At 38.5% G+C, this 13,452-nt stretch overlaps 1 protein-coding gene across 2 annotated transcripts in view; it reads left to right on the top strand.

The window, feature by feature from the left end:
• Nucleotides 1-13,452, top strand: part of LOC129767266 (beta-1,4-N-acetylgalactosaminyltransferase bre-4) — a 40,512-nt gene that overhangs the window by 14,371 nt on the left and 12,689 nt on the right. For both annotated transcript variants that reach the window (XR_008741503.1, XM_055767964.1), the window contains exons 2-6: nucleotides 2,721-2,955; nucleotides 3,026-3,657; nucleotides 3,722-4,268; nucleotides 4,340-4,435; nucleotides 4,568-4,694. Coding sequence is in view for 1 of the 2 variants with exons in the window: in XM_055767964.1 (XP_055623939.1) it covers nucleotides 2,834-2,955; nucleotides 3,026-3,657; nucleotides 3,722-4,268; nucleotides 4,340-4,435; nucleotides 4,568-4,694 (1,524 nt within the window). In the remaining variant the exon portion in view is untranslated. The remainder of the gene's footprint in view (nucleotides 1-2,720; nucleotides 2,956-3,025; nucleotides 3,658-3,721; nucleotides 4,269-4,339; nucleotides 4,436-4,567; nucleotides 4,695-13,452) is intronic.

Raw genomic sequence — 13,452 nt, 5'->3', positions numbered from 1 at the left:
AATAGATTCAAAAGTAACATTTATTTCTGGTTCTAAAATGTTATGATCGAAGAAAATTTAAAAAAAAAAAGTTCAGCCAAACTGAACCCAGTTAAAAATGTCTCCTAGAGTACGATTGCCTCTTACATTTCTGACCTCCATAACCAAGTTCTCAATAACATAATAAGGTAAATGATTTTGGTTTGTCCAGTCGAAAATATGATCATGGTTTGCCCACTTTTTTGAATGCTCTAATTTAACACACCTTTGTCAAATCAGGTATTCAAATGTTTAGAAACATATAAATAAAATTGTCTTTTTCATGATTGAGGGTGACACTTTTAAAATGCCCAAGAAAAGGCAATATTCTGAAGAAAGCCTAATTTATGAATGGATCAATATGACGACAGTAAACTCAAGCAATGATAAATGCAACATCTACTTGAGAATTCGAATGTTTTCATTCAAAAATGGTGATTTCTAAAACCGGACAAACCATGATCATTTTTTGGACAAACCATGATCAGAGGTGGTGAAACCATGATCATAATTCCTCTTTGAGGAAAATCAAACATAAACTTGGGGCTTTCAAACAAACCCAAACTCCTATCGATTATATGTCATTTTCATGAAGAAAAATTGACTTGCATTTACTAGTTGCGTAAAAACACCCCAAATCGGACAAACTAAGATCATTTACCATACTCCCTTTCATGCTGCTTATGTAGCTGCTAGTCATGCAAAACTTCACCCTTTTTGCAGGCAGAGCGAACCAAGTACATGCTAACTATTAACACAGTATCATTACACAACATAGAGCAATTCCACGCCAAATCGGCCAAAAAACAGCAAATGTTGACCCGATCCGCTCCATTTTTTTTTTTTTTGAAACATGATATTCATAACGGAAGCTACTTAAAATCACAATATTCATTATAATATAACCAATTTAAATTACGACTGATTTTTAAAAAGGGCGTGTTCAAAATCATTGATCTTTTTTTCTAAAAAATCGTTACCCAAAAACCAGATGTCTGATTAAGATATGATGTTTGACAAAGTTGTTAGAGAATTAATTAGCTATTTAGGAAAAATAACCTTTACAATACACTGTTAATAAATCTTATTCAAAATTTGAATATGATATTAAAAATATTTATATCATGTTTTATATGATATGATTTTTTTTCGATATTCAACGTTGAACATTTCAAATTATTATTAAAATTATTAAAACAAACTACCTACTTAACCTAGCCTCAACCTAAACCTATGAAATTACTATACAAATTCCGAACAATGAAACGCTCGGATTAGGAGCATTTCTCGTCAAATTTCTGAATATATTTGTTGAATTTCACTTCCAGGGTATCCCTTTCGTGCACCTCGGTAGTTCTCGCCCAGGGGCAGATTCAATCTGTGTATCTGGAAACAGCCCTTCAAGACAGGAACCGCATACTCAATTGCAGGGTAAATGATCTGTTTGTAGACAGTCATCCGATTTTTCAAACAAAGTTTAGAGTTTCTGCCAATCATCGAATACAATGACCGGAGCAGAATATTGCATTTCGTGAAGATTTTATTAACGTGAGACCTAAAAATCAGATGAATATCTAGACTAAGTCCTAAGTGGATCACTTCACTTTTTTAATAATAACATACAACAGATATCGCAGGGGGTGTTTTGAGATATCAAATTTTGAGTAAGATTTTTAACAGTGTATTTTGAATGTTATTTCTCCTCAATAGCTAATTGATTTCCAACAACTTTGTCAAACAACACATTTCAATCAGACATCTGGATTTTGAGTTACAAGTTTTTGAAAGAAAGATCAATGATTTTTAATACGTCCTTTTCAATTTTCAAATTATAACGAAAACTGTGTTTGTTTTGGTATTTTCCGTCATAAATACCAAGTTTAAAAAAAATCGGAGAGGAGGTGATTTGGTATGGAATTGCTCCATATTAGTATCTTGTAACTGCTCTTGACTAATTTCGTAGATAGTATATACATCGACTCACCTTTGCTGTTTTGGTATTATAATATCCTAATAAATGAAAACAAATTGACTTGAAAATGCATTACACTTGGTTCGTTATGGCTGAACGCAATTTTGAAAAATGCAGATCAGCGCTCCTAACACGGTTTAACACTTCTGGGCAGCCCTTTGGCCGTCTTACTTACCAGATCCAAACGACAACTATTTCCAAGGGCTGTCCGAGACATAAAAATATGATAAAGATTGGGATAAATAGGAAACACTATGTTTTTGGAAAAACGATCATTATCCTCCGATGTCATGTGTTTGGTTTATTGCTCGCTCTGGTTGAATGCAATTTAATTTTTTTTACAACCTGCTACACAAAATTTTCGTTTTGGAGCCGTTGTCAACTGTCCGGATGACATGGTTCAATTATTGGCGATAGAATATCAGTTTCTACATCTAGTGGTGTTAATAACTCAATTTTGAGAAAACTTGGCGCTTTATTTTGGCAGAACCCCGACCATTTGATGTTGTTCTCTTGACAGGTGAACAAATACATTCTATTATTTCTCCAAAATCAACAAAAAGACACAGGAAGTTTTTCTGGTCAAAGTTACATTCCTACACATGAAAAATTCAAAGTAGTTTTGCGTGAGTGACTCTGCATACTTTCCTTAACTAAACACAAAATGTATTCCACTCTCAATGTTCTCAAAGACACCCCCTATAATACTTGATAATTTATTCATTTCCAGACATCCAACTATAACAGGACTATTTGCGCTTCGCAGTTAATCGGGTGCGGCGAGTTGGGTAAATCTCCTTCAACGAACAACAACTACCGACTAGCATTTTTATAAATGGACCCATGGCTTCGTGGAATCGTGTACACGCTCTCAAGGGAGCGCTGGTGGCTGGATTCCTGCTGATACTGCTCAATCTACTGGGCTCGCGGTGGGATTCGATGTCGACGGGATTACCTCGAGTGGGGTTTGTCGTCTAACATTCCGTTTTTCTAAAGAGCATCAAATTTATAATGTTTTATTTTTTCCAATTCCAGCATAGCTCAATGGCCAAAACGCACAAGAACCAGTCTGGAACGACTCCTCCAACCACACGCACCTAATAAAAACCAGAACAACGACAGCAGCCACCACCACCAGCAAGCAACCGTGCCCAATGATGAAGTCAGCGGTAATAATAATCGAACGTTGGCCGGGACTAGCGGTCTCAGCCCACGAGCAGAAACAATCAACAGCCAACAGGAATCGAACAGTCTCGGAAAGACGAAACTCCTCAACGGTAACCTGACTAATTCTCCCAAGCCGCAGAACCCATCACAACCAAACGATGTGGTGAGTTCGGCTGTTCCCGTACTGATCGTAGCATCGAACAATGTTAACTCCTCGCTGACGGCATCGATAAGCGGCAGCGTTACGATTAACCCTAGCAGTACTAGCAAAAATTCCACTAGCTTAAGCGACAACAATAAGATTCTCATAGACGATATAAGTAGTAATAGGAGTGAAGCGGCCAGCGATAACAGTAGAAAAATTGTTCCTGAAGCGCTGCAGCGGCAACGGTTTAACGAATCTTTGAATTACGTGCAGACTGAAGATAACACGGGTATTATCGGCAAATTGATGCGGAAGTTGGGACAGGAAAGCTGCCCTCCCATACCGCCTAATTTAGGTAACATTTTACACCGAAATTCTAAGTGGAAACGCTAACTTTCTAGTATGAATTCTCCCCGCAGATGGACCAATTGAGGTGAGCGTCGCTTTCGAATCACTAGCAGCGGTGGAGCAGCAATTGGCGTCCAAATTGCAACCCGGGGGCCAGTACACTCCACGTGAATGTATCGCCCGGGATCGTGTTGCAATCATCGTTCCCTATCGGGATCGCGAGCAGCATTTACCAGTGTTCTTGAAAAATATTCATCCATTCCTGATGAAGCAACAGGTGGAGTACGGAGTTTACATCGTCGAGCAGGCGGCCGGTTCACAATTCAATCGAGCTGCGCTGATGAATGTCGGTTTTGTGGAAGCAATGAAGCAGAAAAACTGGGATTGCCTGGTATTTCACGACGTTGATTTACTGCCAATGGACGATCGCAATCTGTATACCTGTCCGGATCAGCCGAGACATATGTCGGTTGCGGTCGACACGTTTGGCTTCAAGCTTCCCTACAGCACAATTTTTGGCGGCGTGTCCGCAATGACCGTGAAACAATTCCGCACGGTCAATGGGTTTTCCAACTCGTTCTGGGGTTGGGGTGGCGAGGACGATGATATGTCGAACAGGTAAAGTAATAAGCCGGCACCGGCCAAAAACGCTGTCACGAATGCTGATCTGTATTCGAAATCATTTCCAGACTCAAACACGTCGGGTTTCACATCGCACGCTATCCAATCAATATCGCACGCTACACCATGCTGTCCCACAAAAAGGAGAAGGCAAACCCGAAAAGGTGAGTGCCGCTCGAAGAAAGTGAATGTAATTATGTATAGCAAACCAAAAAAGAAAAAAGAAACAGAACGAAGGGTGCTAATCCGTTTTTCATTATCACGTGATTTTTTTATTGTGCTGTTTTATTTCACAGGTACGAGAAACTCGTTACCGGTTCGAAACGATTTGACAGTGATGGATTGAACTCGCTGCACTACAATCTGGTTAATTTGATTCCTAAGTCGCTGTTTACCTGGGTCCACGTGGAAATATCACCCGATGTGAGTATTTGTTTTCAATTCTGAAGATTTCGTACTGGCAAATTCAACGATGGAGAAGCAATATGGAAATAATCAATTAGAAATTTTTGTTAGTTTGGGGGTGCCTGGTTTGATACTCATCGACATAATCGGTGTTCAACTTTGAACTATCGAATATGTATATTCGTTCCTTCTCTCTGTTTCTGTGTTATATTTGGACAAATACTATCACCAAGAATGAAGCTCCATCCTAATTGAACGGAAAGGCGGAGAACGACAAAGTATCGCCGTTTCTAGTAATTTACAGTTGTAGCGGAACATCACGTCAAACGATATGAAGAATATTGACTTGGGCTTTGTTTGGTCTCTGGATTGCAATTTTCAAGTTTTCAAGAATCCGGATCGTTTGACCACCAAAAAATGCGAATCTTCTTCTTTGTTTTAAAGAGGCTTTAAACTTTCCAGTTCACTCACCTCTAATGTGTAAAGGTGGCCGTATACTGTTTGTCCGGAGGCCAAATATTTGACACTTCTTGACAGATAATGTTTGGTTTGAAATTTCTACAAACACTATTTTGTTTGCCACTCTTCAACTATCGACAGTGGCAAACAATGTCAAACATCGAACAAAATTAGGTTTGACGAACAGATCGAAAAAAAAGTTAAGGTATCCAATAACAAAATACAGTAGAACCCCGATTAAACGCGGAATAGTCGGGCACCCGTTGGAGAAACAAAGCGTTCTGATACAGTAACGCAACAACGGGCGAGTAACGAAGCAGAGCAGGAGAAGCCCAAATCAACATACCGCGACCTACTATCAGTGAGAGCATAAACCCTGAAGGGACGCAACAGAGGATACAACCCGGATCATTATCAGGACAAACCCAGCAAAACCGATTTAACCCAAGGGAGCGTAAATCGCATAACCCGAGCGAGTCCTCAGACGGTTCGTATCCAGAAAGTAACTCGCAAATTGCACACGGAATAGCTCTCGAAAAGGAGAGCGTCGGCGTCGAGATCGGACACTTCAAACCGGAAGAGACTTCTACAGAGTCGAAAAGTGGAAGCTCAGGTTTACGGGGGAAATGAGATCCGGAAGTGTGGAGAATTTTTTGTATAAACTCAAAAAAATCGCGAAGCAGAAAGCGGTATCCAAAAGACAACTGTTACGGGATGTACACTTGTTACTGGATGGACCAGCTTCGGATTGATTCTTTACATTCGTCGATCAATTTGACGACTGGCAAACGTTCGAAAATCTGATAAAATATCGTTTCGGCAAACCTAATCAGGATCAGGACATACGATCCAGTGGATCCAGCGGATCCATGAGTGGAAGCAACAAAAAGGTGAGACGTTTATAGCATTTATAGCGGAGATTGAGAAGTTGATAAAAATGCTCTCCAAACCCCTATCCGAGAGCAGGAAGTTTGAAGTAGTGTGGGATAACATGCGCCAATACTACCCTTCGAGACTCGCGACGATAGAGGTCAAAGACTTGCGGCATATACTAATGCGCAACTACCGTATCGATGCGGCAGCTCCGAGTCTACAAGTAGGCTTCTAAGAACCGGCAAGAAGATCAGTAAATAATTTACAAATCAACGAGACCGAGTACACGAGTGATGAAGCGGAGTCTATTCAAATAGTGCAAATTCGACAAAACCGGGATGTAACCCGACATGCCTTTGAGGCGTGTAAGTCTTTCTTGACCGGGACTCTGCGCAGTCAAGCAGTTGGCTTATGCGCCACTCCCGTAAAGGAGGTCAACCGCCGTGTTTTCGGTTGCCCGGTCGGTGAGAACTCAGAATTCAGGGCTGGTTTATCCTTTTCTATAAACCCGGTTTGTTTCTCAATTTGAACTGCACTGCAAAGTCAACCCGAAACACCACTTATCCAGACGAAAAGATCAAAACCCGAGATTATTAAGGCCGATCCCAAGACCAAAAATTCACGTTTACCTCACTGGACCTGTTAAAATATCCTTTTCCCAACAAAGCTCGCTTAAAAGCTCAGAAGTGGACGTGAAAAGACACCAACAAAAAAAAAGAATTGATGATTTTGATTGAGAATTTGATGATTGCGCCGGCTAGTGACCATTCTATCCTGGATTCCTCGAGAAGACGCACCACGCTAGATATGGGGTACAGACTAGGGGGGCGTTGCTGATTAATGGTCAGCTGCATCCCAATAGGAAGTATCCCGTGTCGGGCACAGGTACAGATCATTGAAGACAGCAACATCACAATTACGAAAACACTTGTAATACTAACCTCGAGCCAACCGCGAGTAATCGGTTACATATTACTAACATAGTTATAAGGCAAACATTGTCGAAATATTGAACTCCCGGCCCCGTCAGGTTGACGCCATATGAGCCTTAATAAAAATATATATAAAAATATATATCTCACCACAGACTCGTGACCTTTCCAAACAACAACAAAACAACGAGATTGGGTTGGCGGTACTTGGGCCACACCGCTAGCCAGTAAAAGACTCAATATAAATACCAAAAACTACTTCAAATTTATTTACTACACATAATAAAAACTTTAATCCAACTCCAGACTCGAACATCGAACCATTGGATTCACAGTTGCATCGAGTTGCTTATTACATCAAAGGCACATTTTGAAATTGCTTTGCTACTGGCGTTTGAGTTCCATTAGCAACGGCTATGGCTTCCTCTATTCACAAATCAATGGCTATTGTGTGTGTACTTTTGTGTGGTGTTGCTTCTGTTCTTACGCTCTATAGCGCACCTCTCATTTATTAGCGTGTTATGTATTATTTCCCTACATGCGCATGTTAAATGGAAAACAAAAATGGGTACTCGTAGCCAAATTTTGACGTGGGACTACGTCTAACCGGAATATAAGGGGGGTAAAATGAAAACCTTAACACAGAACATGCAGGAACAAATGAAAGATTTCGAATGTTTATAACTCGTACATTTCTTAATAGATCGGAAAGATATTAACATCAGTTGATAGGAAATATTTCTGCGCATTTCACAATTAATAAAATGTTATTTTTCATGAGATAAATAATTGAAAAACTGTAAAATGTTAAGTGTTATCTAAACGCCCCAACTGCCGTGTTCTGATTGGCCCGATTTACCGTTTCCCCAACACAAACTTCAAAACCAAAGTGCCTGAGGAAATCGGCACTGCAAATACATGCATGTTGACGGAACTTTTGACATTTGTTCAAATTCTTTACTTACAAAGTAAATATGTTCAATTCAATAGAATTCGAAAATTGTTTCATTCAATCAATAATTTAATCAATACTAACAAATGATTACTAAGCTAACGATAGTCCCACGTCAACCTTGCGGTTATATCATAGATATAACCCACCCATTTTTTGAAACAAAAATCTATTTCTAGATTTTGTCTTGGTGATACAAAATGCTTACTAATTTAAGGACTTCGCGATTGGTTACCCTGTTATAAGGCCGTAACAATTAAACTCGACAAAAGAATAAGAGGAACAGAATGCGAAGTCGAAAATTTTATGTGATTTTTGACATGCTGTAACTTCATGAAACATCAACGCATATCGATGGGATGTGCATCATTTTGAAGCTACAACTTTCAGATGTTAGAATATTTTATGTACAAATTTTTATCTTGGTGTGTGTAGGTGTAGTAGGCAACAATATCGGGAAGAAATGAAAAATCGATTTTTCTTTTTTTTTTTCAAGAATATTCTGGACGAACACAATTAAAATTTGCCTGCAAGTATTAGTACTTCCTGTGATATTTGCAGAATTACAGTGGATTTTGTACAGCACTAAAAAAATCCTGTTTTTGGCACTTTTTTGAAATCGATACAAAAAAGTTAAAACTCATCAAACTAACAAATTATCTTTATGTAGAATTCGTTGGAATTTTGAAAACTGTCTTTCGATTTGCGATGCGAAAGTTGTTTATTGAATTATTCATCATCAAAGACGAAGGGGTAACTTTAAATTGAAATATCTCTGTGTGGGAATGTCCTATGGGAACGTTCTTGGAACCAAATAAAAGCTGGTTGATAAGGTTAATTGGATTTGTTGTTGAGTTGGTTAGCAAAAAATTGTGTTAGTCCAGAATATTCTTGAAAAAAACAAAGAAAAATCGATTTTTCATTTGTTCCCGATATTGTTGTCCACTACACCTCCACACACCAAGATAAAAATATGTAGGGGAACCGCGGGTAATACGGACAGTGGGGGTAATATGGACAGGTTGTTGATTTGTATAGTTACATTAGCTGACCCGGCAAACTTCGTCCCGCCCAAAATTTATTTTTCGTTATCACATCCACGTTTTCTTACTAAGCGCACGTTCATTGGTCCAATCGCAAAACTGTTCATTGATTGATCTTCTAATCTACCCTTTAAATTGATTTTTTACTATAAAATTTCAGTACTTCTACCAAAACTCGATATCAGATTATTTTCAGACACAATTCTCGTGCAAGGTTTTTCATTCACTTGCAAATAACATGTTTCTCCGTTACATGGAATAAATGTTTGATACAGAAAATATGATAGGATGAAGACAGCCCTAAATCGGACAATTCCTTTCTCGAGTATTGCTCTTCATTTTTATTTATATAGATAGAAGAAGGTTTTTATTTATATAGATTGTTTGCTTCATTTTTATTTATATAGATAGAAGACGATATAGGAATGCGTTTTATCACATTAAAATCCATTTCAACTTTCGAACCAAGATCAATTTCGTTAGCGCAAACATCAAATGGACTAACAACGCTTGTCAATATGTAATTGTAGAACATATGCGAATTTAATTTTTCGAATTTTCCCATTTTCCTTCAGAGTTTTCCGAAAATTTTCAATTGTCGTGTTTGGTTAGAATATGTTTTGTTGAAATATGTGTATTATTTTTATGGGACTCCCTCTCCATTCCAGAGAAGGGAAGGGTGTCGTACCATCATAGAAACATTTCTCGTACCCAAAACCCTCACATCCCAAATTTGGCTTCGTTTGCCTGATTGATTTTCGAGTAATGCAGCCCCCACCTTAGGGAGGGGGAGGAGTGTCAACCCACCATTGAAACATTTATTGTCTCCTGAAACCTCCATATACCAAATTTGGTTCCTTTAGCTTGAATATTTCTTGACTAATGCAGAAATTTGTGTTTCATTTGTATGGCAGCCTCCCCTTAGAGAGGAAGGAGTGTCGAACCACCATAGAAACCTTTATTGATCCCTAAAACCTCTATATGCCAAATTTGGTTTTGTTTGCTTGATCAGTTCGTGAGTTATGCAGAAATTTATGCTTCATTTGTATGGCAGCCTCCCCTTAGAGAGGGGGGAAGAATGTCTAACCACCATAGAAACATTGATTGCACCCTAAAACCGACACATGCCAACTTTGGTTTCGTTTGCTTGATTAATTTCCGAGAAATGCACAAATTTGTGTTTCATTTGTATAGCAGTCCCCCTTAGAGAGGGGGGAGGAGTGCCTAACCACCATAGAAACATTTATTGCGTCCTAAAACTTCCACATGTCAACTGTGGTTTCGTTTGCTTGATTAATTCCCGAGTAATGCAGAAATGTGTGCTTCATTCGTATGGCAGTCCCCCTTAGAGAGAGGGGAGGAGTATCTAACCACCATAGAATCATTTATTGCACTCTAAAACTTCCACATGCCAAATTTCGTTTTATTCGCTTGCTTAGTTCTCGGGTAATGTAGAAATTTGTGTTTCATTTGTATGGCAGCCCCCCCTTAGGGAGGAGGGAGGGGTCTCGAACTATCATAAGAACTTTCCCCGACCCCAAAAACCCCTACGTACCAATTTTCATGTCGATCGTTTCAGTAGTTTCCGAGTCCATAAGAATCAGACAGACAGACAGACAGACAGAAATCCATTTATATATATATATATATATATATATATATATATATATATATATATATATATATATATATATATATATATATATATATATATATCTATATATATAAAAAAGGAGTGATGTCTGTCTGTCTGTCTGATTCTTAAAGACTCGGAAACTACTGAACCGATCGACATGAAAATTGGTATGTAGGGGTTTTTGGGGCCGGGGAAGGTTTTCGTGATATTTTGAGACCCCTCCTCTCTCTCTCAGAGGGGGCTGCCATACAAATGAAACACAAATTTCTGCATTACTCGGAAATTAACCAAGCAAACGAAACCAAAGTTGGCATGTGAAAGTTTTAGGGTGCAATAAATGTTTCTATGATGGTTAGACAGTCCTTCCCCCACTCAAAGGGGGGGCTGCCATACAAATGAAACACAAATTTCTGCATTACTCGAGAATTAATCAAGCAAATGAAACCAAATTTGGCATGTGGAGGTTTTAGGATGCAATAAATGTTTCTATGGTGTTAAGATACTCCTTCCCCCTCTCTTAGAGGGGGCTGCCGTACAAATGAAACACAAATTTTTGCATTATCCGAGAATTAATCAAGCAAATTAAACCAAATTAGGCATATGGAAACTTTAGGGTGCAATGAATATTTCTATGGTGGTTAGATACCCCTTCCCCCCTCTCTTAGGGGTGGCTTATATATATATATATATATATATATATATATATATATATATATATATAGAAATATAGATAGATGATAGATTTTGATTTGGCAATAAATACAAAGTAGAAAAGGGAAGCAAAAACCGAAAACCATAATGATTCCGCGTGTGAATGTAATTTTAGCTGTTTCGATATTAGGCATTTTGAGTGGTTTAATATCAAAATTGAATTCGCTGATAGTTATATTTCGGTTTGTAAGTTAACAGAGAATCGATATTAGGTATGTACGGAAAAGTAAATTCATTTTTGAGTGAAGATACACGAGCCATAGAACCTCCGGATACTATGGCTCGTGTATCTTCCACCTCTGTCCGATCAAATCACCTTAGGCTTCTTCACAAATTGATTTTCCACAAAAAGGACGTATTCACGAATCTTATCCTTAACTCCAGATTAGTCCTCCAAAAATATACCATTGTGTATCTGTTATGGTCATCGATCATGGTTCGAAAATATCTGCAACCATTCATAGTCTCTGTTATCAGTCTGCTGACGTCAGTGTGGACAATGTCTAGAACTTTCTTTGAAATCTTCATAGCCACTACTGGAAACGCAGCACGCAGCACAGTGTTTGCCAAATGATCCACTCATTGAAAAAATCGCTTTCGTTCGTTCAAATATGATCTTTCAGGAAACATTTCCCCCAGCGGTATTCTTTTGTTGCTATGTGTTGCAAATCACGACACAAAAGAGAACGAGACAACTCTGCATCGGCTCGCACTTTATTGCACACCAGCATGCAAGCAAAGCTATCATATACGCTTTTAGTCAGAAAGCTTATTTTCTTATTTGCCTCTAACATATGCATATCGACCTCTCCATGCATCATGAAACAGCAGGATCGTACGGACCACGCAAAGCGAAAGATTCATATTCAACTAATGTAGCAGATCCTGATTTTTAAGTCTCAGAGAGTGCAAACTATATGATTATTTAGCTCGATAGAGGCTAAGGGAGGGTAGTCAGATTATATTTTCCATTTTTAAAGCCGCTATCCCTTGAAATATGTATATTCATATAGACCGCATAGTTTTACTAGCAACACCGTTCCAGTGAGAAGCAAAAACTCTCGCGTTTTATCTCTTTTCCCATTCGCTGCTCTCCGCAAATGGTGACTAAATGATGACGTAATTTTTCTTGTATCATTTATTGCTTTGCACTTTTCTGTGCAGTGGGTTTCGCTATAGTAAAATGGGACGATATATGTGGTTCAAACTTGTATGCAGGCTTCGAAAATGGTATGCGATGTTTGATACAGATCGGATATGCAATCAACAGTCTTCGTTCCTCTCTTCGTTTAATCACTAAATATTACACAAGTGATTACTGACATTCATACAAGTATGTGAATGATCCTCTTATATTTGGTTATATGTTCGTGAGAGTTTACTTGCATGACACATTGTGTATCATTCGATTTTGATCGAAATCCAAACACTGACGCGGCATTCAATACGGTGTGGCGCCTACCCAAGCAGCAACGTGCTACACTGTTTTTGAGTTTATATAAACATTACATGTTGTAGGTCCTCCAAAACATTCCGAGGTTCAGACTGATTGATCTACCATTTAAACCACAACTTGTGTTTGGTTCATAACAAGAAATCTTATCCGAAATGGTTCATAGAGACGGGTGCTATGCTGGCTTTGAGTTTACAAGAACATCAGGTGTTATAGGTATCCCAAATCATTCCAAAGTTCAGGAGACCAAAGGGTCAATGTGCTCCATTGACTTTAATTGATATGAATATAAAATCCGAGTAATTTTGTTTCCGTTTACATCAATCGACCATTCTTAAAATCTCATTTGTCACAACATGCGGCAAAGATTACCTTTAGGTAACCTGAAAAGGAAAACCTGTACAATTAATTGGACCGCTATATATCCTATTGTTTATCGCATCTTTCACAACCGAAATCCAATTGCGACGGTGGAATATTAACTGTGGGAAACCTTAGAAGGTAACCGAGAGAACTCCTCTAAAATTAATCATCCCGGCGATATCTCATGTTATTCATAGCGTATACACTTCATAGAACTCCATTCGCGACAGTGGAGAGTTTTCCTTGGGGAACCTGAAAAGATAACCGGAAGAACAATATACCGGCGATATATTCTGTTATTCATCTTCAATATCGAAGGAGGAGAGTAATGTTTTAGAAAACTGAGAAAATAAC

The sequence above is a fragment of the Toxorhynchites rutilus genome, chromosome 2, assembly GCF_029784135.1.
Source record: "Toxorhynchites rutilus septentrionalis strain SRP chromosome 2, ASM2978413v1, whole genome shotgun sequence".
Taxonomy (NCBI): Eukaryota; Metazoa; Arthropoda; class Insecta; order Diptera; family Culicidae; genus Toxorhynchites; species Toxorhynchites rutilus.
The sequence above is the reverse complement of the archived record's forward strand: the minus strand, read 5'-3'. Positions and strand labels throughout refer to the sequence as shown.